Raw genomic sequence first — 27,042 nt, forward strand, 5'->3', positions numbered from 1 at the left:
CCTCATGACGCTCAATTTTAAAAAATAGAGTTAAAGCAAGGAAGGAAGGCATTAATTTTCATTTTGAAAATATTTCTAGAAGGAACGTTTCCTCATATGGTCCGACTATTAAATACAGGTGAAATAAGCCAAAAAAGAGAAGCTGATTTTTTTGCGGCAATAAAGTAGTTGAAGAAATGACTCAAAGCACTTTCATGTATAAATACATTTTTTTGTTTTTTCTTACATCTCAATGATATATTTTGATAAGCTGAATAATTTCTATAATAAAATTATTTATTTTAATCTAGTTTATGAATGATCTGTATTACGTGTTCATTTTTTTATTATAACAGTCAGTATAATCTAATGAGAACACTTTTGGCCCTAACAGAAACAGAATTCTGTTCTTGGATCTGGCTTTGTATGTAACACCAAGTACGTCATTTCTCCTCCATATGTACCTCATTTACTGCAATGTTTCTGTTACATTTCAGACTTTCATATGGTAGGTAGTATCTGTAGCCTGGAAGAACAGTTAGCAAATACACTAATTGCACTTTTGTGGTATGGTCTATTCTCCAGGCTTACTATTTATTGATTTAATTGATGCCTGCTGCTTAATCAGAGGTTTTACCCACATGGAACTATTTGATAAGCTTGGCATAAAATGCAAGATCTGTAAAATGTAAACAATGTTCATATTATAAGGACCTATAATCAAACCAACCCTCTAAGTTATTTGAAAATAGTGCAGCTGCATGAGAAGTAGTTTTCTATTTGATCTTTTGCTATGGAATTGTAAAAATACTGTCTTTACTGTGACATCCACATGCTAATATTTGTTTTGATAGATCATCTCTTTTTTTTCTCCTTTTGCTGTCACTTCTCCCACCTTCCTACTATTTTGCCTTACCCTGCTCCCTTCATGGTTATCTTATTCTGGTTCCTTATTTCTCTCACTGAATATCTTATTCTTGTAACTTTTTTCTGATTTTCTTAATTCTGCCTGTCTTTCCTTGGACTGATCTGAATCAGACCATACCAAGTATACTGAAATAATATACTGAAAATATACTGAAATATACTGAATATACTGAAAATAATACACTGAAATAATATACTGGAAATACAGCTGGAAATAATCTTGTAGCTTTTGCATTCTTTGGGCACCACAGTTTGGGAAATATGGATTGTATGCCTTTGTAGGCAGGTTCTGTTCAGGATATTTCTTAGGTCTTGCAGCCAGTCATTTTCTGTTCTATTTTTGGCAGATGGTAGTTCCTTGAGAGAAATTATAAGTTTTAATATACGTTTGCTTCAAGACCTAGAAAGTTGTATATTGTTAGCACTTTTTAAACAGTGTTTATACAGCTACTATAGTAGAATCATCTGTTGGAGAATAGAGAGTAAAATGTAAGTGTAATGAATGGGGCCGTTAATTTCTCCTATTCATGCCAAATAGTCCTTAGAAAAGATGTTGAATTTACTGGCGAGTTGTGGAAAAGGTGCTGAACTTCAGCCCTAAATCAGAGCGTATAGTCAAATATCATTTTATTTAGTACAAAGAAAAGAATTAGAATGGATACGTCCTTTTACCTTTTTTTTGTTTTCTGGGATTATCTATCATAGTTTTAGATGTCATTAGGAGGTAGAACTTTTAAAGGGGTCTGGGATTCCAACATCTAAAGCAATTTTACAGTAGAAGTTGTTAAAATTAAAAAGTATCTGGAATAACAGGTTGATACGTTCTCCCATATTAAATAGTTGGTGTTCCATCTTCAACGTGGCAGTCATCATGTTTCTTTTGGATTTTCTGACATTTTGGAGCTTAAAGTGATATACTTTATGTTTGTGTGTGTGTGTTGTATTTAACTGTTATTTGCATGTAAATTTAAATGGCTTTGAGAATTTGTCACTGACTTTGTAATATCCTTCAATATATTTGTAGACAACAATGAAGTATTAAGAACTCAAAGCTGAAAATCATTTAGGAGAAAGACACAGATTGTGAAGTTAGATAAACATTTGACTTCAATATTACTTATATATATTTAATATTATAATTTTTAAGTTGGGAGTGGAGTTGTTTTTTCTTTGCTATTTTAATTGTGTATTTTAACAGGAAACCACTTAATAGGTATGAACAGAGTTAAAAGCATCAAATATTTTTATTTTAAACATGATTTTTTCATTTTACTTTTTCTTATATATTGCTCTTATCTTAAAGTGTCTGTATTCCATTCCCTCAAAGATTTCTCCTTATGCATAAAGTTATGTACAGATCCACAGTGTATTCATGAATCTCCTTCTTTTGTTACAGTTAATCAGGCAGCAAAAGAAGACACCGTGGTTTTGAAGATTGGCTCTGTTGCCATGGCTCCCCAGGCTGACAATCCCCTTGGCAGATCTGTCCTTAGGAAAGATATTTACCAGTAAGTTTATTTTCTTATGTCCAATCTTGCAACAATTTTCATCCTGCAAAGATGTACAGTGATCAATAACTTACTTACTGTGGCCTGTAGAAATATTTCTCATTCAGGATCTTTTGATATTTAAAACCAGGTTTTTCTGATTTTCTTCAGTTGTGGGTTTTTTAATTCATTCAGACAAATCAAGTATTTCTGTGAAGTGTTGATGAATAACAGAATGTAAGTACTAAGTCACCATAAAACTGAAGAAACATAGTTTGGAAAATTTTAACAGATGTCAAATTTGACCAAATCTCTAATCACATAAGAAAACGGGGTCCTCTGTAGAACCACCACATCCTACCGTAGTCATGTTGTATCAAAGTGAAACATTTTATTAATTTAAGTGAAAGCTATTATTTGAAATGTAGGAATGTGGATGTCATATGGATCAAAGCTGTAAAGAAAAGCAAACTTCTAAAGAGAAATTTCATAGTAAACACTTTCTGTGAAAACGCTATGCTCTGGATTTTGTCACTGAATATTTGCAAACCACACCAAGCATATATGGACAACTAAACTGGTGAACATATGTAATCAACATGATAAAAATAATATATGATTCATACTGAAGTTGGCACTGCTGCCAGACAGAAAAGTAGAGTTGCAAATAATACCAAGTGAGAAAAGTCACAGAAATACAGATGAACAAGTGTCTTATTCTTCTTGCTGGTCTGTTTTTCAGATGTTGTTGTCTCTTCTAAAAAACAAATTCCTACTGCTCTCCAGTAAATGTTACTGCTAAGAAAAGATTCTAATTTGGTGATACGTTTACCCTTTAGAGGGTGATGGCTATTTTTTATTTAAATAGATCTAGGAACTTCATTTCTCAGATTTCTCTGATATTTGAGTTATAATTTTTTCCTTTGACTTATGTATGTATGATCTCTTCCTTGTATTAATTTTTTGCGGTATTTAATAGTATTCATCCCTTAAATAAGTTTTCGTGTAGCTAACTTATATATAATCTTAGGATTCCAGAGCTGAAAGGGGCTTTAGGAATTATCTAACTCAACTTCCCTATTTTACAGATTAGGAAACTGAATAACCAAAAGAATACTGTAGTTGTCCCTGGTGAAACAGTCATAGAGCCAAGGTTACAATTCGTATCTTTCGACTCCCTTAGGATCTAGGGAAATGATTTAATAGAACATAAATTATAGATGAGAATACTTTAATTTTCTAACATTTGGAAATTCTTCCAGATGCCTTTATCTTTTCTACTTCAGAAGTAAGTGGTCCTAAAATAGAGACCTACTTTACTTTTGGTGAAAGAAATCTAGGTTATATTAAGAGATCCTATTACTATCAGTAAAGTGAACCACTGGGATAATTCCTTTCCTCCTGTACCCTTTCCACTTTCTGGCTTTTGCATGAGTTGTATTTTTACTTGCTGGGAACAATTGTGTCAAATTGTTTTTTTAGGGTTTCCTTCTGTGTGCCTTGCAGCTTCTTTTCAGTCATTTTTACTGGTCTTCCTCTTAAACAATCTCTTTGATATTAGTATTTCTTAAGGTCTTCCTTTTATTCTTTTTTATGCCCAACTCTTCTTGGGTGAGGCTGTCTGCTCCTTTGGCTCAGGACAACTTGAATTCCAAGCATGTGGGGTAACTTGGGTTGCCTCTGTAGACCAAGGTTAGCAATATGTGTTAGAATGTCAAACGTAAAATTCTAGATGCTGGATGGCAAACTCAACCTAATAATTTTTCTTTGAAAGCTCACATTCAAGTCATTTCTAAATAAACAAACTAACAAAAGGTGTTCACATAAGAGTTTATCAAAAATGTTTCAAGATCTCAGTGAAATGCTGTATCATCAATATCAAAGGAGTAACAGCAGAATTAGAAACCACTTTTGAGTGAGGTAATCAGAGTGGAAGTAGCTCAGTTAGAATAAAAGTGTATACACAAAGCAAAAGACCCTGCATACTAGGGCTGATTTTATTATTCCTATGATTTTGTTAACCATAAAATCTCAGTGAACTAGATGCAAAAGTCCACATATTATATGATTCCATTTATATGAAATGTCCAGAATAGACAAACTCAGAGACAGAAAGGTTGCCAGGGCCTGCTTGTGAAAGGGGAGGGAAGAGTGGGAAAGGACTTTGTCTTGTGGCTTGGGTGCCAGCTCATCCTCAGTAGAACAGAGCACTGAGTAGGTTCCTAAGGTTTCTGACTCCAGGCCCTGGCTCCTGGACAGCATCTCTTGATGCACTTCGGAGCAGGGGAACTCACCACTCTGAAGGGAAGGACTCAAGTCTGGTTGGCTTTTCTGTCTGCTAATTGCAGAGCCCTAGGGCCTTGAATGAACACAGGCCATAGCTAGGCAGTGGTTACCACGGGTGTTGGGTGAGACCCAGTGCTGTGCTGGCTTCAAGTCTGACCCAGCGCAGTCCCAGTGGTGGTGGCAGCCACAGTGCTTGTGTCACGCACACACACACATCCCTTCCACAGCCCCAGGCAGCTCAGCACAGAGAGGCTGTGTTTGTTTGGGAGAAAGTAAGGGAAGAGAGCAAGAGTCTTTGCCTGGTAATTCAGATAATTCTCTGGATCTTATCCAAGACTACCAAGGTGGCACCTCTACAAGTCTGCAAGAGCCACAGTGTTACTGGGCTTGGGTTACTCCCTAATGCAGGTATGGCTGCAATGACCAAAAACTTAGATCACAACACCCAAGCTTCTTCAAATAACTGGAATTCTTTCCCTAGAAATATGGGTACAAACAAGCCCAGACCACAAAGACTACAGTAAATACTTAACTCTTAAATGCCCAGACACCGATAAACATTTGTAAGCATCAAAACCATTGAGGAATATATGAGCTCACCAAACAAACTAAATTAGGCACCAGGGACCAATCCTGGATAGATAGAGATATGTGACCTTTCAGACAGAGAATTCAAAATAGCCATTTTGAGGAAATTGAGAGAAATTCAAAATAATAGAGAAGGAATTCAGAATTATATTAGATAATTTTAACAAAGAGATTGAAATCATTTAAAAGAATCAAGTAGAAATTCAGGAGTTGAAAAATACAATTAACATACAAATGCATCAGAATCTCTTAACAACAAAATTGATCAAGCAGAAGAATTAGTAAGCTTGAAGACAGGCTGTTTGAAAATATACAATCAGAGGAGACAAAAAAAAAGAATGAAGTACACCTACAAGGTCTATAAAATAGCCTCAAAAGGGCATAGCTAAGAGTTACTGGCCTTAAAGACAGGTAGAGAGAGTGATAGGAGTAGAAAGTTCATTCAAAGGGTTATAATAGCAGAGAACTTCTTAAACCTAGAGAAAGATATCAATTCAAGTACAAGGTTGTAGAATACAAAGCAGATATAACCCAAGGAAGACTACCTCAAGGCATTTAATCATCAAACTCCCAAAGGTCAAGGATAAAAAAGGATCCTAAAAGAAGCAAGCAAAAGAAACAAATAACATAGAATGGAGTCAGGTATAGTGGCTTGTGCCTGGGATCCCAACCCTTTGGAAAGCTTTAGGTGGGAGGATTGCTTGAGCCCGGGAGTTCGAGACCAGCATGGGCAACTTGATGAGACTTCGTCTCTGTAAAAAAATTTAAAAATTAGTCGGGTGTGGTGGCATACGCCTGTAGTCCCAGCTGTTCTGTAATCTGAGGTGGGAGAATCACTTGAGCACAGGAGGTTGAGGCTGTAGTGAGCTGTGATTATACCCCCACGCTCCAACCTGGGGGACAGAGAGAGACCCTGTCTCCAAAAACAAACAAAAACCATACAACTGAGCTCCAGTATGTCTGGCAGCAGACTTTTCGATGGAAACCTTACAGTCCAGGAGAGCGTGATATGACATATTTAAAGTGCTGAAGGAAAAAAAGTTGTATCCTAGAATTGTATATGCAGTGAAAATATCCTTCAAACATGTTGTAGCAGAAATTAAGGCTTTCTCAAACAAAAGCTGAAAGATTTCATCAACATGAGACCTGTCCTACAAGAAATGCTAAAGGGATTCCGTTCTTCAATCTGAAAGAAAAGGACATTAATGAGCAATGAGAAGTCATCTGAAGGTACAGAACTCACTGGTAATAGTAAGTACACAGGAAAACTCATAATATTATAATACTGTAATTGTGGTGTGTAAACTACTCATATATTGAGTAGAGAGACTTAAAGATGCAGTGATTAAAAATAATACATAGACAGTACAATAAGATATAAATAGAAACAACAAACAGTTAAAAAGCGGGAGGACAAAGTTAAAGCATAGAGTTTTTATTTTCTCTTTGCCTGTTTGTTTATGCAATAAGTGTTGTTATCAGTTTAAAATAATGGCGTATATTAAATTTGAAAAACAGAAAACTCCTAGGGAACATGGTACTATTCTTTGAATACCTAGCTGATAATGTATCATAGGAAGTAGTTCATTCCTTCCAAAGCTAAGAACAGACCTAGGATCATTCAGTCAGTGGATGTTACAATGACACTAATTGCAGCTCAATAGAATGAAAATCTTTCAAATTATAAAAGTCTAATAATAAATGGGGCTTTTTGTTCTTACTCATTTAACAATTATTTTCGGGGAGCCTATTGTACATCAGGCACTATTCTAGATACTGGGTGTATGTCAGTTTACAAAAGAAAGAAAAATCCCTGTGCTCATAGAACTTACATTCTAATGGGAGAGAGAATTACAAGCTAATAAATAGATCGTAGGGTATACTAGAATTTAATAAGTGACATGGAGACAAAGCTGGGAAGGGAAAAAGAAATGGAGAGTTAGAGGTGGACAGCCTGGCTTAGTCAGAAGACACCTCACTGAGAAATTGCAAGGATCCTGAAGCAGGAAGAAGTAAGAGAAGCCCCTGGTGACTGGAGCATTGTATGCCGGGTGAATTTAGCAGGCTGTCAGGAAAACGACCTTATAGAGGAGCCATATAGGTCATTGTGTGGACTTTGGCTATTAGTTTGAGTGAGACATGGTTGTGGGGGAAGAATTATCCACACTTGCAAAATTTTGAAATGTGTAATGCTTTTGTTATTTACTAAATGTCTGCTTCAGAAAGAAATGGGGGGGATCACCAGAAAGGACTAGAGATACACTTTTAAAAAGAGGTTAAATCTACCTTTGAAAATAAAGGGAGTCACAATTCAGAACAAATGGAAGTGTAACATTCAACCCTAAAAGAATCATGTTAAGAATTATTGATATTTTTGCTACTTGAGGTAACTGAATATATAATATGAATTTCTTTCACTTATTGGGGAGTTGATTTTGTCATCAAATGGAAAGGCTTCAGAGGGTTTGAGCAGAGAAGTGACATGATTCTTTTTATACTTAAGCAGATTACTCAGGCAAGGAAAGGCAAGGGAAAGGGAAAAGCTATTGCTCTAATCTTAGAAGAAGACAGTGGCGGCTTGGGCAAAGTTAGTAGTGTGGAGGTGGTGAGAAGTGGTCAGATTCTGGAGATGTTTGAGAGGTAGAGCCACGAGAATTTGCACATAGGGTTTGAGAAAAAGAATACAAAGATAATTCAGTTATATATGGCCTAAACAACTGGGAGGATGAAAATTAACTGAAGAAGGAAAACTGTAGGAAGATTTGTTTTGGAGAATTGAGTGAGTGGAGATTAGGAGTTTATTTTTGAAAATGTTGACTATCTCAGGAGTTAATGAGCTCCCCATTTCTGATGTAGCAGAGACTAATAAGCTACATACAAGGCTTAAAAGGGAAAATGATTTATGTCAAATTAAACCAGTGATTCCTAAATTTACTGTGTTTCCAAATCACCTGAGGATCTTGATAAAATGCGAATTTTGACTAAAGAGGTATTGTTTGAGGCCTAAAATTTTACATTTCTTCTAGGCTCCTGGGTGACTGGGTGTGATAGCGTTACTGGGTGATACTGATATGCCACTTCAGAGGCTACACCCTTTGTAGGAGATGATTAAATCCATTTTTTTTACAAACCTTTTAAACTGAGATCATTTAAAAAAAATTTTTAAACGAATACTAACAACTTTTAATGCTAAAAATCAAAACACCATGAAAGGTTCTGTGAGAAACATTAAGTATCCTCCATTCTCAGTCTTTCCCACTCCGTATCCGAGGTTGCTCTCAGTGGATTCTTTTTATAACATCAAAATTTTTGTAAACTTTTAGTTGATAGTGGTTAAATTTTGGAATCTGTGACTGAGAAAATGTAAAATAATAAAACACTTCTGTTAACTAACACCTTATATGAATTTGTACTTTACTACTCTCAAAAGCATCTGATCCACTAGAAAACAACAGAACATACGTAACATGTTATTTATTCAGTGACTATGCAATGTGTAGCCCAGGTATGTATTGTCATTGGCCCTCCTGTAACCTTTACCTTCTTTACTTGCCTCCTCCTTACCTGATAATCTACCTGGTTTGTAACTGCCAGCTCCTGGATAGGATGATCTCTGTTTCCTTTAAACTCAATCTGAGATTCTCCTATTCTGTGATGTGTTCAACCATATCCCTGATTCATACCATAGTCCTGAAGCACTGTCTGACCTGAAGTTGTTTTTTTATCTTACACAACCCCTTCTCCTGAGAAATTTTTCAAGTCCTTGTCTCAAGCCAAAAAAGAAGCAGGAAACAGTTAAGTAAGATGTTATAAAGGCAGATTTTTAAAAATTACCCGTGGTGAAAGTGTTTTTTCATAGCCTGATTAGAGATTATAAACAAACAAGGTGAAAATATTTAAATATTATAACTTAAGCATATAAATGATTTAATAAATTGTCTGCTCCGAGTGAAGTGATGTTTACAACTGAGTGATCATGACCAGTTACAGATTTCTTCGTTTCTTCTCCGCTTCCACTGCTTCGCTTGACTAGCCTTAAAAAAAAAAAAAGTTAATAAACTTGATTGATTACGTTTCTCTTATACAAATAACATATATTTCTTAGAAGCTTTATGTTGTGCAGTATGCTGGTGTATCCTCTATACCTTATTAACTATAGTTTGTATGGTTGTTTCTATTAAATATTTCTATGAAATAATGAAAACAAGTCTCAGAACCTTGAGCCATGTTACGCTATAATTGCTCTAGAAGAATTACACTGGATTTATAGTATTTATACTTTCTACGTCTTTCCTGAAAATTTCATTTTCTGTGATTCTGAATACTGTCTGTAAGTAGTTTGACTTGATTTTCATGGTTTTTAATGATTTTCTGAAAATAGTTTTATTATAAGAAATAGAATACTATTACTAATTACTAGTTACTAATACAATAGGGATCTTTGAGACATTTATGCCCTTCCTTTGTATGCATTCATTTATTACTTTAATTCATTTATTTATTAAATACACATTGATTAATATTTGCAGCTATTCAACAGACATCGAGTGTTTATGATGACTAGACACCGATAGTAGATACATATTTTTGACTGGAACGTATGGTACTGTATGACTTCACGGAACTCAAGACTTCAACTACATTATCTTACATTGTAATTTCGATAGGTTCCATATCATAATAATTGCATGCTTTGTCTACAATACCTCCCAAAATGCCTAGGTTGATGAAATAAGTGAAATTAGAAGTTTTGAACTTGCACCCTAAACTTTTTTCACGGTCTCATTTTTATCATTAAGTATCCTTACAGCATTGTATCCTATCTTCCAAAAATTAGTATAAGAAGAAAGAGTGATCCCAGAAGTTCCATCTAGATTCGCAGTTTTCACAGAAAGGAATAGAGGAAAGTGTTCGTAAATTTCATTCAAGTTTTTTTCTTTTTAGAAGTAGTGGAGAGAATAGAAATATTACCATTAATTATTCATGAGTATATTTAAGTAAATACATTACCTTTTCAGTAAATTTTAATGGTCTTTTTTTCAAATTCTGTTTATATCCTGTTTTTTAAAAATATTGATTCTTTAAAAATTTAGCTTATGATTTAGTCTTCTGGTTATGAAATTAAAATAAGAAAAGGTAAAATAACATTTAAAATTTTATAAATTTTCAGAATGATACCTTTTTTGAAAGTACATTTATCTTTATTTTAATAAACCTATATAACTAAAACATTTAAATTTTTTTAAATAAAAAGATAATCTTGTTTATTTTTTAAAAATCAAGTAACGCCAAAGTGTATGCAGCTTTCCTCCTTGCCAGGGCTTATTCTGAATGGTAACCACCTCTTTACTCCGTGGCCACTGTTAGATCAACACTCACAGACCGTTTGTCTCTATGCGTGTGTGTCTGTCTGTCTTAAGTAACGGAATTGTACTCTACATAGTATTCTTTAACTTACTTGTGTTTAAACTCAATAATCTATTGTGGTCATCTTTCAGTGTCACCATATTTAGACTTGCCATCATACTGGTCTGTTTTTGAGCTGTTTTAGATAGCAAAGATAAAAAAACCTCATGTAAACACTGCTTTCTGTTTTAAACCAAGAAAATATGCCTCACTATTAAAGTTCAATTAAAATTAAAAACTCTTATATACTATATTGTGACTGAGACTTCCCTGACCTCAAACTTTATTATACATTATGAAATGTAAAAGGGAAAACTGTTGTTTCCTTCCGTGAAATAGTTACCAGGGCAATTCTTGAAGAACAAGTATATCAGCAAAAATAGGAAATTGAAATTATTATAGCTTATGTGTTCTTTGTTACCATTTGAATCACAAGGGCAAAGTAATTCACAAGTCAACATTGCTATGTGAATTAAAATATCACAGGTGTTTGGGCTTTAACAAACCACTCTGAAACATCGTTTATCAACTCTCCGCTCAACACCTGTCATAGTGTTCAGTTTTTAACATGACAAAATCCCTGTCTTTTAACCCAAAATGCATCTTACTCTCTGATCTGACCTTATCCTATACTTTAAATCTTACCACTAGTTGCTTCTTTACATAAGACACTTGTTCAAGTTAAATATTTTGTCTAATCCAATAATGCTTATTATGTGCCTTTCTGTGGCTCTTGCTTATGTATGCATTTTCAGCTTTCTTGAAATATAGCTATCTTCCCGTTTAGCCTTTCAGGGTTTTTGTTATGAAGAACTTTACATTAATGGGGGTTTGAATCCTTTAAAAATGTTTTCTCTTTGATGTTCAACACTATTTTTAATTTTTAAAAATCCTTAAGAATCACATCTATTTTTTAATGTCTCACTTAAATCTTGCTCTCTTATTGAAATTTTTCATAATATTTTTCTTGAAAGTAATGTCTCCTTTCTTTGGCCTTCTACAGCAATGGCTGACCTACCTTTATGCAATTATAATAAAATAATAGTAATAGTAACAGCAGTAGGCTGAGTGTGGTGGCTGATGCCTGTAATCCCAGCAGTTTGGGAGGCCGAGGTTGGCGGATGGCCTGAGGTCAGGAGTTTGAGACCAGCCTGGCCAACATAGTGAAACCCTATTTCTACTAAAAATACAAAAACTTGCCGGGTATAGTGGCAGGCACCTGTAATTCCAGCTACTTGGGAAGCTGAGGCAGGAGAATCACTTGAACCCAGGAGGTGGAGGTTGCAATGAGCCGAGATCACACCACTGCACTCCAGCCTGGGCAATAGAGTGAGACTCTGTCTCAAAAAAAAAAAAAAAAAAAAAAAAACAGTAGCAACAGTAGTAATAGCTAACATCTACTGAGTGCTTCCTTTGTGTCAAAGATTCTGTGTATTGCTTTCAATGCAATGCCTACATCTCGATTGAGCCTTATAATAATCTCATGAGTCAGGTATTATGATTATCTGTATTTTAGAAATAAAATATTCAGTCTGTAGACATTCAGTAGTTTCTCCTAGGCCACACATAATAAGTGACAGAACCAGGACTGTCAGTTCCATTGCTCATGCACTTTACCACTACATCTCGCTACCTGTATCTGAGTTTCCTGTAAGACATACCAGCTTTAGTTTAACCAGGTTATTTATAATCAGTCTATAGCATGAAGTTTGAAACTTATTTTTGAAGTTTCAAATTTATATTCCATTAAATTTTGTTATTATTTAAATGTTGCAAAAAACTAGTAAGTACCATTTTTAGTGTATTCTCCTTGTGTTCCTTAGAATAGTCTCAGCTAGAATGAACTTATTATAACCTTAAAACCACAATTTATAATAAAATCATTTATAATCCCAGTGTTTGAGCTCTTTGATCCTTGAAGGTACTTGAACATACAATCCATTTTAAGAGAATTTTAATCAGAATGTGCTTAATACTGCATTTATTCTACAAATATAGCTCCCTAGCTAATGATTTTGATTGCCATCAAGGTTTTTCCCACATCTCTTATGAGCTCTGAAATGAGTAATGACCAGATAAATGTTTACGTAGATGTATCTGATTAACAAAGTCAATGTATTTTGTGGCTCTTATTTATAGGAAATATTTAAAAGTCATTATAAAACAGAAGCATTATGAATCATTTCTCTTTTCCCCTAGTAAAATTTAGTTATTAATCTAGTTTCTCAAAATTATGAAAGAAAAAGAGATGTTAAAACTTTTGTTAAACGTCTCTCTTCCTCCCATTGTATACTTACACATCAGTATTTTTATAAATTGTGATGAAAAAATATTGGTTTTATTTTAAAACAATGACTTCACATGCATTTCTTATATACCAAAATTACAGCAAAGTTGACTATGTTATGAAGGCTTCTAGTAACTTAGATTTTTTTCTTTCCACTAATCTTGTGCAATTGAGAAATACTGTATTCAAGCTACATATCTGAATATAGAGTTTATAGAATTAGATATATAAACTTGGAAGTCATCTAACATTATATGTCGACCACCTATTTCATTGCTCTGTCATATTTTATAAAATATTAACAAAAGCTCTTCATACCTACTCAAATAGATTTTTAAAATAGTGATTGTAATATAATTTACCTCATACTTTTTTCAGGAGTATTTCATTTGTTATAACAGAACTTTAAAATATTTAAAGCAGAGCTTTTTACTTTGGAGGTATTTTTAACTAAAAAGTTTTTTAAACTTTCATCTTTAACTTGAGAGAAGTATATTCTTCTTGTATTTGGACATTTGTGAACTTCTGCATACCAGTTTTTGTTCATGCCATAAATATTTGTGGGTTTTCTGAAGTTCCTTCTGGGATTTTATCTTTGACTAATTTATTCCATAGCTCCTTTTTAAACATTGTCAATTGTGAGGTTTTTCAACCTTTTTAAAATTTTTTGCAGACATTTGCTAATCCTTTTTAGTGCATTCAGTATAATAGATTTGATTCTGATATGGGTTTTAGCTTTTCTTCATAGATAATTTCATTCTCTTAAACATATCTACAAGCATTATATGAAAACTGCGTAGTAATTTTGGCAAACTTTTGAAAGACATCTTTTATAAGTGAGACTTCTGACAGGTGTACCCTGTTCTGTAGCAGTTTAATCCATGAAATTTTACCTTTAAAGAATTATAAAAGGTAGTGAGCTGATTTGCGTTTCACCCTTAGAAGACATGCGTTAGTAAAATTCTTCCAGAAATATATACAGAATTTTTTTCCATCTGCTTATTGCTTTTTTTGTGAGCAACTTTTGCAACAGTGTTTGCTCTGTTTCTTACTGTCAGTCTGATAACACACCCTCAGCCACAGAAAGAGTGAGAAAATATGCTTTGTTTTTAACATAGTTGATGAAAAATTAACTTTAATTACAAAAATTCACTTTCTTTCATTGTATTTTATTGTATTTTTGTGTTAAATATGCTATTGGCTAAATTTTAATAGCATAAATATTTAACACAAAAATACATACTTCTTCAGCAGAAATTTACTGTTTTATGTAACTTAGCAGAAATATTTTTTAATTAATATAAAATGTTTTTTAATTTTTTAATGCATAATCAATCTACTGAGGTTTTGTTTGTTTGTTTGTTTGTTTGTTTTTGAGATGGAGTCTCATTCCATCGTCGCCCAGGCTGGAGTGCAGTGGGGCAATCTTGGCTTACTGCAGCCTCCACCTGCCGGGTTCAAGTGATTCTCCTGCCTCAGCCTCCCAGGTAGCTGGGATTACAGGCACACAGAACTACACCTGGCTAATTTTTGTATTTTTAGTAGAGACAGGGTTTTACCATATTGACCAGGCTGACCTCAAACTCCTGACTTCAGGTGATCCGCCCACCTTGGCCTCCTAAAGTGCTAGGATTACAGGCATGAGCTGCCGTGCCTGACCAATTTACAGAGATTTTTAAAATCATAGTTTACAAAACATTAAGTATCTTATTGAAGGTTTTAAATAAATTGACCTTGAGGAACTACCAGGTGATCCAAGATACAGATATTTGCAAGTGACATAATTGTTTCATGCATTGAAATCTTGACAGTATCTTTAAAATAATTTTTGAACTCCAAATTCATTTCTCCTGTTATGTATATACTCTTGACAAATTTTCAAATGGTCATTCTGACTTTTCATAGGGTTAATGTTCCCAATATGAAGGAACATTAGATTAATGTGACCAATGAAATTCATGGTTGAGATTAACTAAATTTTTTATCTTGTTTTACACGTATACTTTAACAGTTGAAAATTGAGGAATATAACCAATAGAAAATCATAGACAAGATTAATATTCTTTTATTGAGCTTAACATCATTAACAATTATGTTTGTATGCTTCAACAAATTATGTTTATTTTACAATAGGAAAACCATTCTTTTTTATGGACATGTTTATAATAGCCTTTCTTTATTCCTGATGAATGTACCTCAAGGTATGGCATCTCTACTTTATATATCTTTGTGGTTTCTCCTAAAACCTAGCTTATCATCTTTAACGCTGAGCTGTATTTTCTAGATGCAGTGTTAAGATAAATTCTACAAATTCTCATAAAACGGTTTCCTCCTTCCTCTTCCCAACTTTTAATTTCTTCCTAATTCTCTTTATATAAAAAGCATTCTCAAAATAATTATTACTTTGGTTTTTGGCAAAGGTATGTTTCATATCTAGTGACATTATGACTCTAATCCTATAATGGTTAGTGTTGGTTTCAAATAATTCCCTTTTAGTAAGTCAGAGAGAGAGAGATTGGGATAGTAGGTATGTAAATTAACTTGCCTAAAAGCTTTGTTTGAAAATATTATTGACAGAGTTTTAGTCCGTTGTGTTATTCAGCTGATCTAGTTGAAGGCTTTGGATTTACATTTGGCCCTCACCAAAATAACTGCATCTTTTGTTGCTTCCTGTAGCAGGATATAGGTTTCCATGGATATGTTTCTATTTACTGCCAAAAGCTACCTCAATAACAGTGTTGAAAATGACTAGAAGTTCTACCATCATAAATTTTGAAATGTTTTTTAAATGTATTTACTTTTTTATTGTCATTTTTATACTTGTTTCTAGAAATTCATGTTAGAAGCTACAGAATAATAGAATGTGTGGGTTCCCATCATAACAGTTTTGTGTTATGAATTTGGAAAATACATTTTATACTTCTTTCAAATACATTTTTGTTATATTAAGTACACTGGATATATAATATCTTACTATAACCATTCCTGATTGTGTACTTTCATTGAGGCACCAACATTATCATGTGAAATTATTATTTAAACATCTCTGAGTTTAAAGACAAGTGAGAGAAACCATAGGGTACCTTTAAAATGCATCTTTGGAACTTCTGGAATATGATGGCTGTTCACCATAACCACCGACATATAAGACAACTGTTTAAAATATAATGAAACATTGTGCTTCTGTCTTAAGTGTCCAATGTAAAGGAAGAATTGCATTTTTCTCATTAATAACAAAGATCAAATATTGTAACAAAAGAGTAACCTGCAAGTTTATTCTATAGCTATTCATATAGTGTAACCTGCACATCATCATAAAAGGCTTGAACAGAATGGATGGATGATAGATTTTTCAAAAAAATCTTTGACCAACTTCAAGTGTGAGAAACCTGTAAATGTGAGAAGCAGTGTTGGCTTTGTAGTTACAATTTCAGAACTATCCATTTTACCCTTTGTTGACTAGTGTCCATTTTCAGCCAGCCCCCTCATATCTCCTAAACCAAAATAGAAGCTAACTAAAAAGAAAATTAAGAAGCAAGCATGTATGAATTCATTTCATGTGTACAATTAATAATAAATTACCTCTACACATTGTATGAGAACACTTACTAAGCCCTGGTAAAACAAAATGCTGTTTCCAAAAAAATTCCTAATAATTTTTACATGAAAGCAAGTAAATAATTATTTACCAAAACACCAATTTAATCAATAACTCTTAAATATATATGCTTACTTTATTTTATATTTTATTCTGTGTTCACGGAGGTCACTGTCCTAGAATAAACACTATAATTTTGCCTGTTTTATGTGCTAGAAATATTTATTGTGTTTGAAGAACTTCCATCCTGTGTGGTGTAGACAGATAGTTCCTCAATCTGAAACATTTTTCTTGCTCATCATTTCTAACATTGAACTTTGAGCAAAAACCAAATCCCTGAAAAGCATTCTACATTGAGAAAGGTAATGAAAAATACAAACATGATCCTAAAAATAGGTAAAAAGTCGGTACATAGCTAATTTTTTTTCTTTTTACTTTTTTCATTTTTTAAATTGAGTTAGAACTTACATATAGGAAAGTATATTTATCATTTGTATACAGTTGAATGAAATTTTACATATATATAGACATGTTACCACAATGCAGCACCCCAGAAACCTTCCTCATTCTTATTCTAGCCTGTATTTGGTAGTGCAAAGATAATCATTATTCTGACCTCTCTAACTATATATTAGGTTTGACATAACTAAATGTTATTATCAATGTTTAGATTGTGAAATCTTTTGTCTCAACATAGGTTGTCATCTGTAAATCTCCTTGACATAATTTCTGAGTCAATGTCAGATCATATAATTCAAAATATAAATGATTTTAATCCGAATTTTTTTTTTTTTTTTTTTGAGAGGGAGGTTTGCTCTTTTTGCCCAGAGTGGGTTGCAATGGTGCGATCTTGGCTCACTGCAACCTCTGCTTCCCGGGTTCAAGCAATTCTCCTGCCTCAGACTCCCATGTAGCTGGGATTACAGGCCCATGTCACCATGCCCAGCTAATTTTGTGTTTTTAGTAGAGACGGGGTTTCACCATGTTGACCACGCTGGTCTTGAACTCCTCACTTCAGGAGATCTGCCTGCCTCGGCCTCCCAAAGGGCTGGGATTACAGGCGTGACCACCGCACCCAGCCTGATTTTAATCAGAATTTAAAGCACGATTTTAAACTTTAATTTTAAACTTTAATATCAAATAATATATTATCCACTCTGGTATTTTCCATGTAAATCTCTGAATGCAACCATAAGGAAAAAAATTAAAAATCCGTATATGAAGATTAAACATTATAATTTATAACATCTTCATTCATTAGATAAATTCCTAGTGTATACCCTAATAACTGGCTGTAGCATGAGCTTTTGAGCCAATTTCTATCAATTTCACTTAATACCATAGTTATTTAGTGAAAAATGTTACATACATATGTGTGTGGCATTTGTACAGCATGGAGTGCATAGCTTCTGTAAAGGAAATAATGTTTTGTATCCTGGGAGCCCATTATCCTTTAACTGAATTGACTGTCATCCAAGTATGGGTTTGATAAACTGACACAACAGTGAAAAGAATCCCTGTCCCATGTCAGCTTATCAAACACACTGTGGACAGCATGTCTTTGGCATTAAACACATTCCCAGTCATTAAGGTTCTGAATAGAAGTCACGAAGCTTGCATTCAGTGAGACACAACCTCAGTATTTCCAGGTGATTTTAAGAACACCTGATAAAACTGAGGTATAGTACCACTAAACTTTAAGAATTTTCCAAAAACTAGGGGAAAAAAAAAACATGCATAGAGTTACAGAATTACAGTGTTATTGTTCAGTTCGATGATAGAACATATATTAATGAGATATACAGAAAACTAATTAATATCTTGTCATTCTGGTAAACCATGTCAAATTGTGCTGTAAATATATTTATACTGTAGAATAAAACAAAATCAAATATGTTTTGATTTTTTTAATCCTTGTTTTCATATAATAACAGATATCTACTTGGGAAAATTATCCATCAGTCTGAATCTCTCGCTATTTTTTTTACAATTTCATTTATTTAATTTGAAAATGTCCATCATCAAAAATTTAGCAGCCTTTTTTGGAATAGTGCACTAAAATCATTTGTAAATTGTCCAAGTTAAAGTATAGGCATGTTTGAAAAAGATTTTTAAAAATTTATTCTAGTGCTATAAATGTATTTGTGTGAAAAGCTAACTTCTAAGGTGATGTAGGTCAAAATGTTTACTTATAATAATACTTCATTTATACATCTCTACAATAAAAATAGTTACATCTATAACATTTATAGGTGAATTTGCCTGATTCTATATCATATACAATGTGAAAACATTTTTCAGGTTTGTTCTTCATAGTTTAACCCTCAAAGAAGACATTACATTATGCAGTTACAGTACCTTATCAGTGGAGCTCCACTTCTACGCTGCAAATGGAAATGTATTGCAACAGTGCTAAACAGAAGTTGCCCTCCTCTTTGGAGAAAATTGCAGTATCCAAGAGCTCTTTTTAACAAGGGACTACTTTTAAATGTGTCTGGTCACCTCAAAGGATATGTAGAGTGTTTCCTGCCAGTAGAATTAGAGGAAGGAAGCACCAGGCCAAAATGTTTGATGTGTGATGTACTGTAATTCTTTTCATGTGTTTGGTGGTGGCTTTTATATGATGATCAGTGTTCTGCTACTATTTGTGACCCTGGTGTGGTCCAGGTCATTAAAGTTCAATCTTCCTTAATGTATAGGGTCATTAACTATACCTAGCAGCATTCTCGTAATTAAGGTACTGTTTTCTTTTAAACAAGTATGTCTCATTTTCATTAAAATATTTCTCATAATTGGAAAATTGACCTAGTGATTGTGATTCTCATGAAAGAGATTATTCAACATTAGAGACCTGCTAGTACTAGCATTACTGTAGACAGATGCTCTTTAAGTTTCCTCACTTTACCTTGTAGTCCTTGTTTTTAAATCAGCGTTTTCTTCCCACAATTACCTATGGGTATATAAAGTTCAAGATGGAAACTAGCTTTACATGGTAGTTTTCCTGGATGTTCTTAGATGCAATAAGAATTGACAAAATTGCTGTCAGAATATAATATACCTTTAATGAAACAAAATGTGATGATTATACATGTTCTTTGTTATTCTGAGATCACATATTCAGATATTACTTTAAATTTTTAGGTTTTTAAATATTTACTCAGTTTAAAATATGTAAAAGTAGGTTCTTTATTCTTTCATATTTATCTTTCTATGCCCTCTAAATTTGCTTTTGGATTTTTTTTAAACTTTGATATCATTTGCTCATCCATGAGTCATTTAGCACTTGACAATTTGACAATGATAGTTCTAAAGGAATATATGCTCTGTTTTGGGATATGTGTGTGTGTCTGTGTCTGAGTGTGTGTGTTTGAGGGTTATTTATTTGAAGAGCCAGTTTCATCTTTTCCCCTCATGTTGAGTATCCAGATATTTTTGGTATTTGCCTTCTGTCTCTTTCAGTTCTGGTACTGGATATATCATTAATACATTAATTTGATAAGGCTAAATGCCTAAAAGGATCTTCATGTGATAAAATAAGCTGTCTTTCCTCCATGCATAATGAATCAATTTTATGATCTCACTTACTGATTTCTTCAGAATAACTTGTGAATGCCTACCATTTGCTAGCTATTTGCTAGATGTAAAGCTGCACTGGTGACAAAATTATTCATAATCTTTACCTTCATGGAACATAGTTTAATTGACTTTATCATTATACTTAAAGTATATTAAATGATTTCTTGTAAACATCATTTTCTCTAGGCAATGAAATATATGACACATTTAGATTATAAAGGAAGAACTCACAGAATTTTTTTATGTCCTCAGTGTAGCAGTGTGGTGCCTGCATTTATTTTATTCCATAAGAAAGTATTTCACCAGTTTTGTAAATTAAGCTATTGTCATCATAGCTTAACTCACTTTTCAAGTCATGGCTTATGATATTAATATTTAAGATCTAAATGATCATGATTACATTGTAAGCATAATGAAGAACAATGTGAAAAATTTTTTTAAATAACTGAGGCCTTTCACCATTAATTTGTAAACAATTACTCATTTGGCCTTTAAAAAACAGGTACAGTAATTTTCTGCACATTATTTTGCATTATCTTACAACATATTAAAATATAGATACACAACATGTATAATTCAGAAACATTAATATTGAATAAGAATGATGTATGATTATAATTTTTGTATTTTATATTGTATTTTAATGTAAATGTGATTTACTAACGTCCATGAAATATGATTTGCAGACAGAGTATTTGGAGAAGGAATTATTGATACATAATAAAAATTAGGACAGTGCCATGGCTCATGCCTATAATTCCAGCATTTTGGGAGGCCAAGGTGGGAGTATTGCTTGAGGCCAGGTGCTTAATACCAGCCTGGTCAGCAAAACAAGACCCTGTCTCTACAAAAAATTGAAACATTAACCAGGCACACACCTGTAGTCCCAGTTACTTGGGAGGCTGAGGCAGGAGGATCACTTGAATCCAGGAGTTCAAGATTGCAATGAGCTGTAATCTTGTGATTACACAAGTGATCATGCCACTGCACTCCAACCTGGGCAACAGACATCGTTTCTGGAAAAAAAAATTAATTTGACATAATGAATAGATGCATTTAAATAAATTGGTAATGGAAAAGATGCCTGCAAATAAGTATTGATGCTGCCTTATTGGAAGTGTATTCTGTTTCTTTTTTTTCTTTTTTGTACCCTAAAACAGAAAAGTACTCATTTCTATAAGCATTTATATATATAGCATTCATATATATAGCATTCATTTATATAGCATTATATATAAATGCTTGTAGAAATAAATGAGTTTTATAAATATATAAATTATATATACATATATATAAAAATATATATATATATATATTTTTTTTTTTTTTTTTTTTTTTGAGAGCAAGTCTAGCTCTGTCGCCCAGGCTGCAGTGCAGTGGTGCGATCTCAGCTCACTGCAAACTCTGTCTCCCGGGTTCACACCATTCTCCTGCCTCAGCCTCCTGAGTATCTGGGACTACAGGCACCCACCACCATGCCCGGCTAATTTTTTGTATTTTTAGTAGAGATGAGGTTTCACCGTGTTTGCCAGGATGGTCTCCATCTCCTGACCTCATGATCCACCCGCCTCAGCCTCCTAAAGTGCTGGGATTACAGGCATGAGCTACCGCGCCCGGCCTGAGCATTTATATTTTCAAGGAATACTTTACAGAATTAATGAAAAAAGAGATCTAAAATTCATCACTAGCTAAATTGGAAGTCATTTTTGTAGCATCTCTTTAACAGCTAGCTGTTTGACCTCATTGTTCTCAGTTCATAAATTTTATAGTGAATGCTTTTGCCTCAGCACATATGCTAAGGCGTGAAGAATATCCTTTTTCACAACACTTTCATGTCTCAATTTTATTCATAGAATATTTCCTAGCTATTTCTTCACTTTTGACCATGTCATTTTTAAAACTAAATTTTTGAAATTGAAGAATTTATCAGTAAAATAATATTCTATATTATCTCAATCAGTTTCCTTTGTATTTTTTTTGAAAGATACAAAAACTTTCTTGTTTTTGCATTTCTTTTGTAACCAAAATCTAGAAACTGTATAATTGTTATGTGGATTTTTATTGTGGTTTTGAGTCCCTATTTCAAATAACTGTACTTTCATGTTTTAAATGTTTGTCTTTGCTGTCGCTCAGTGTTTTCTATTACAGGGTTATTTTCTTAAAATGTAGAGAGTCATGGTGTAGAAGCACAAATACTAAGATTAAATGCTTTTTTAGTCATTATTCTGCTTATAAAAACTGCCAAATGTACATTGTGACTTTTTTATATGTTGCCTCAATTCTCCCTATGCCTTTTCTGTTTTAATTATAGCTTAGAAAATCTCTAGGGGTAATACATTTATACTCTATATACTGTATATTAGTATTACTTATCTGTTTTTAAGATTACCAAAGAATATTGTTCTCTGGTATCAATTAAAACTTATGTAAGAATTTATAAACAGAATAGACAATATAGTTTAAATATTTGCGTGAAATATTTGGTATTTTCTGACTAAAGTCAACCCTATGTGGCTAAAGCTTTTCATATGGTACTAAATTATCTTTTTTATATTCTTAAGAATAAGCATGACACATTTTATTTTTAATTTTATTTTAAGTTCTGGGTTACCTGTGCTGAACATGCAGGTTTGTTGTTACATAGGTATACATATGCCATGGTGGTTTGTTGCACCTATCAACTTGTCATCTAGGTTTTAACCTCCGCATGCATTAGGCATTTGTCCTAATGCTCTCCCTCCCCTTTCCCCCTGCACCCCGACAGGGCCTGGTGTGTGATGTTCTCCTCCCTGTGTCCATATGTTCTCATTATTCAGCTCCCATTTATGAGTGACAGCAAGGCATAGCACATTTATTATTCCAATATTTGTATAACTCTGGCCCAGTTAAAACATTAATGCCCATCGAGATCATCCTGGCTAACACGGTGAAACCCCGTCTCTACTAAAAATACAAAAAAATTAGCTGGGCGTGGTGGCGGGCGCCTGTAGTCCCAGCTACTCAGGAGGCTGAGGCAGGAGAATGGCGTGAACCCAGGAGGCAGAGCTTGCAGTGAGCCGAGATCGGGCCACTGCACTCCAGCCTGGGTGACAGAGCGAGACTCCGTCTCAAAAAAAAAAAAAAAAAAAAAAAATTAATGCCCAAAGTAAATAAATCTATCTCCATATTTTGGTGGAGAAGATGGGGAAAAAGATTTTTACATTCTAATTTTTCCTGAAGAAAAAGTATCTTTATATTAAGAATGCCCTAGTGGTGTTTCATTTCCCAAGTGAAATAGCTGGTGATCTGTTCTTAGCTTTGTTGATTCCTGAATGTGTGGATAAAATATTATACTTGGAGTTCTTATCAGTAATAATATTTAATGTGTTAAACATAAGTATTGCTGGAAATCTGAATGGTGTTTACTCCTCAATGTAATGGAGACCTTTCTAGTACTTCCACTTGCAGGATAAGTTCCTACAGGGAAAAGTTTTGAAAAGAATCAAATTCTAATGCTAGACCTTGGAACATAGCTAGCACATTTCTTCAAAGTATGTACCTTTATTACTGTATTTTTAGTAGAAATGGAGTTTCACCATGTTAGCCAGGATGGTCTTGATCTCCTGACCTCATGATCCACCTGCTTTAGCCTCCCTAAGTGCTGGGATTACAGGCGTGAGCCACCATGCAAGGCTATTGTGCTATTGGGCAGCCTAAGCCCGGCCTTTGTTACTGACACGGACATCCTCAGAATTTCTTTGTCACATCATTGTTCTTTAGAATAATAAAGGGTCCTAATAATATCTGTATATTATCACATCTTGATTATGGATAGTAGATAAGGGAGATTTTCTCAGGGAGGTTTCTTGGTGCTATGGTAGCCACTGCAAAACTCAGTGGAAGAACTGGAAATAGGTGAGACTTTGAATAATATGTTGAGCTATGGCAAATAGGCCAGGTGGAGGAAAAGAAGGTGGTCAGAGAATAGAGGCAGAAATAAAGCATGGTACACTTAGAGACATGAGGATGCTTGTTTTTTGTATCAGAGTATTTGTTATTGGAGCATAATGAGAGAGATAGGAGGACAAGTGATTGAGACCAGATTGTGGAAGCTTTGAATTCCTGGTTAAGGAATTTGTGCTTTATTACATAGGTGGATGAAGAGCCCCTAAGTATTTTTGATCAGGTTTGCACTATTTTGGGAGAAATAAATACCATGCCAAGTGTATAGTAAGTGTTTAAAGAGCACAGCCTTTACAAGTGACCTCGGCCAACATACAGCACTTAAATCCCTCAATTTTATTTGTAAAACAGGGATGATAATACTACCTACCTCATAGGGTTGTTATGAGGATTACATAAATTAATGCATATAAAGCATTTAAAACTTGTCTGGTACTTTGTAAGTATTCAGAAATATTTACTGAATTTTATAATTCAGTCATGATTATTATACTTATTGAATGCTTTTGAAATGATTGCTTAGTGCTTAGTCTAACTATAGTATTTAATATATTGATTGAATTGTGGAAAGAATTCTACCTACCCCTTTTTGCTTATGCAAAATTAAATAAGTAAAATACCACTGATGAACTGAGAAATTGTAATTTTGTATGTGCTGCAAAAAAAAAAAAAAAACCACAACACAACAACAACAACAAAACCCTTACAAGCATCCTTATCGCAGCTACATAAGAGGTTTATATCAATTTAAAATTCCCAGATAATTTTCAATTGTTGTTTCAAGCCCTACCTAATAATAGGCCATATTAGTAGCTAGCATTTGGATAGCATTTTACAGGTTACAGAGTACTGTTTTATATGTTACCTCCTTTAGCTTTCACCACATCCTTAGGCACTACTCAGTGCTATAATTCATTTCACAGTGGAGAAAATGAAGCTCAGGGATGCCTAAGATCACACAGCTAGCTTGTGCTCTTAACCACCACACCATAATTCTGTTTGGCCTTTTTATTGAAACGACTATATCAAAACAATATAGAGTACAAGAAAATGCTTTTTCTATAGCCACCACCTTCCTCTGTTCTATACCTTGCTTTTTAAACTCTACTATGTAAGACTCATCACTTAGACAAACATAATTTCATTCATAGATTTTTACTGTGATATTCTATTGCATGAATATGCCAGGTTATGATGTCATTCCTTCTGTTGATGGAGATTTAAGTTTTTAGTTTTTCTCTATCACTTGTAATGTTAGAATGAATATTATTCAACATTCTCCTTGTACACACATGTAATAGTTTTTCTAGGGCAGTGCCTTCCAGTATAACGTCCTGTGATAGTGGAAATTTCTGTATCTGCATTAATACAGTAGCCATTATCTACTGTAACTACTGTAACTAATACAGTAGCTATTAGCCATGTAACTACTAAACTATGACTCAAGGAATTAAGAAGCTAAATTTTTAAAATTGTATTTAATTTTAATTAACTTAATTTTAAAGAGACATGTATAGCTGGTAGCTATTGGGCAACATAGCTCTGGGTTATGTATCTAGGAGCTTAATTGCTAGGTGATAGGTTACATAGCCTCAGTGCTGATAGATTTCACCAAATTGTGTCAGATTTATATTCCCAATTGCTGAGTATAAGAGTTTCATGGCTCTCTGGCAAACACACTTAGCCTTAATACTGTGCATTAGACACTATACACTTGGGATTATCTTAGTACTAGATATTTGCGGGTGATGTTTAAGGAAAAATATTTTCTGTCTACAACTGGAGGTGATAAATTAATGGATGATACCCTAGTATGATTAGACATGCTTTCTAATGTATGGTAACTGAAGGGCATTGTGCTACTGTCGGGAAAATATATTAAATTTTCTGATCAAATGTTAGATTATGTAGCCTTTGTTGCTGACTAGAAGATTCATGATTGATACTTTTCCTTAAGGAAACCATCTTTATTCTGATTGATTTGCAAATTAAATTATTCATATTTTAACATCATACATTAAGAGATTTTATGGACTGTTGCTGTATTTTTAAAAGTTCATACCTTTCTTTACAAATAGAGAATTGCTTAATGATTATTGTAAGTTTGAGAATACTGACTTCTGTTTCTAGTCTTTCTTCTTGACCAATTTTATAATATTTGTGAGTTGGAAGTAACTACATACATTAAAAACCATGTTAAATAATGTGACATTTTTTTAAAGGAGTTGATCTGTTATATAACAAATCTAAAGGTTTTTTTTTTTTTCTCCTCAAATTTCCTGTTTTAAATCAATTCTAATCTGTTGCCTTGGAATTAGTCTTTATCATGTTTAATTTGAAGTCTTACTGTTTCTCATCCAACTACATAACGTACAAATACATTTAAATAAAGCATAGTTTTACATTTTATTTTGAAGGCTAGTTCTCATATTGTTAGGTTCAGAAAGTAGGCGACAAGAGGGGACTGAATTTGTAGTCAGAAGGTGCGGTTTCCCATTTGGACTATGCTGTTTCTCATCCTCCTTACATAAATCATCAGCATCTGTAAAATGGAGTCTACCTATAGCACCCTGTGAGCTGTGATTTACCTAGATAATATTGAAACCCCTTTGCAAACCATTAAACTGTTATCAAATGTAAAGTGGCATTATTAATATTATTACTATCACTTATATATTTCCGTATTTTGTATTACAAAGCTCTTCATAATTTGGTAGTAGAATTGGAATGATTGGAAACAAAAGAATGTAATTAAAGAGAAAAAAATTTAAGTGATAGGATTAATGACATAGTAATAAAAATGAATTTGGTTAAGAGATAAAGGGAGATGTCTTTGTTAGAATTGTTATTAAAGATTTCCTAAACAGTTTGGCATTAGTACTTGTTTACATACAGTTTAATTCAGCTACGATTTACTTTTCATAAATATTTTTCTATTTTTTTTCTTATGGAAATTATTTAGAAAA

At 33.4% G+C, this 27,042-nt stretch overlaps 1 protein-coding gene across 8 annotated transcripts in view; it reads left to right on the top strand.

Moving 5' to 3' along the window:
- VPS13B (vacuolar protein sorting 13 homolog B) overlaps nucleotides 1–27,042 on the top strand; it is an 870,718-nt gene that overhangs the window by 494,228 nt on the left and 349,448 nt on the right. For all 8 annotated transcript variants that reach the window (XR_005240849.2, XM_037999868.2, XM_073018246.1 and 5 more), the window contains one exon: nucleotides 2,303–2,414. Coding sequence is in view for 7 of the 8 variants with exons in the window: in XM_037999868.2 (XP_037855796.2) it covers nucleotides 2,303–2,414 (112 nt within the window). In the remaining variant the exon portion in view is untranslated. The remainder of the gene's footprint in view (nucleotides 1–2,302; nucleotides 2,415–27,042) is intronic.

Source organism: Chlorocebus sabaeus, chromosome 8 (genome assembly GCF_047675955.1).
Source record: "Chlorocebus sabaeus isolate Y175 chromosome 8, mChlSab1.0.hap1, whole genome shotgun sequence".
Classification (NCBI taxonomy): Eukaryota; Metazoa; Chordata; class Mammalia; order Primates; family Cercopithecidae; genus Chlorocebus; species Chlorocebus sabaeus.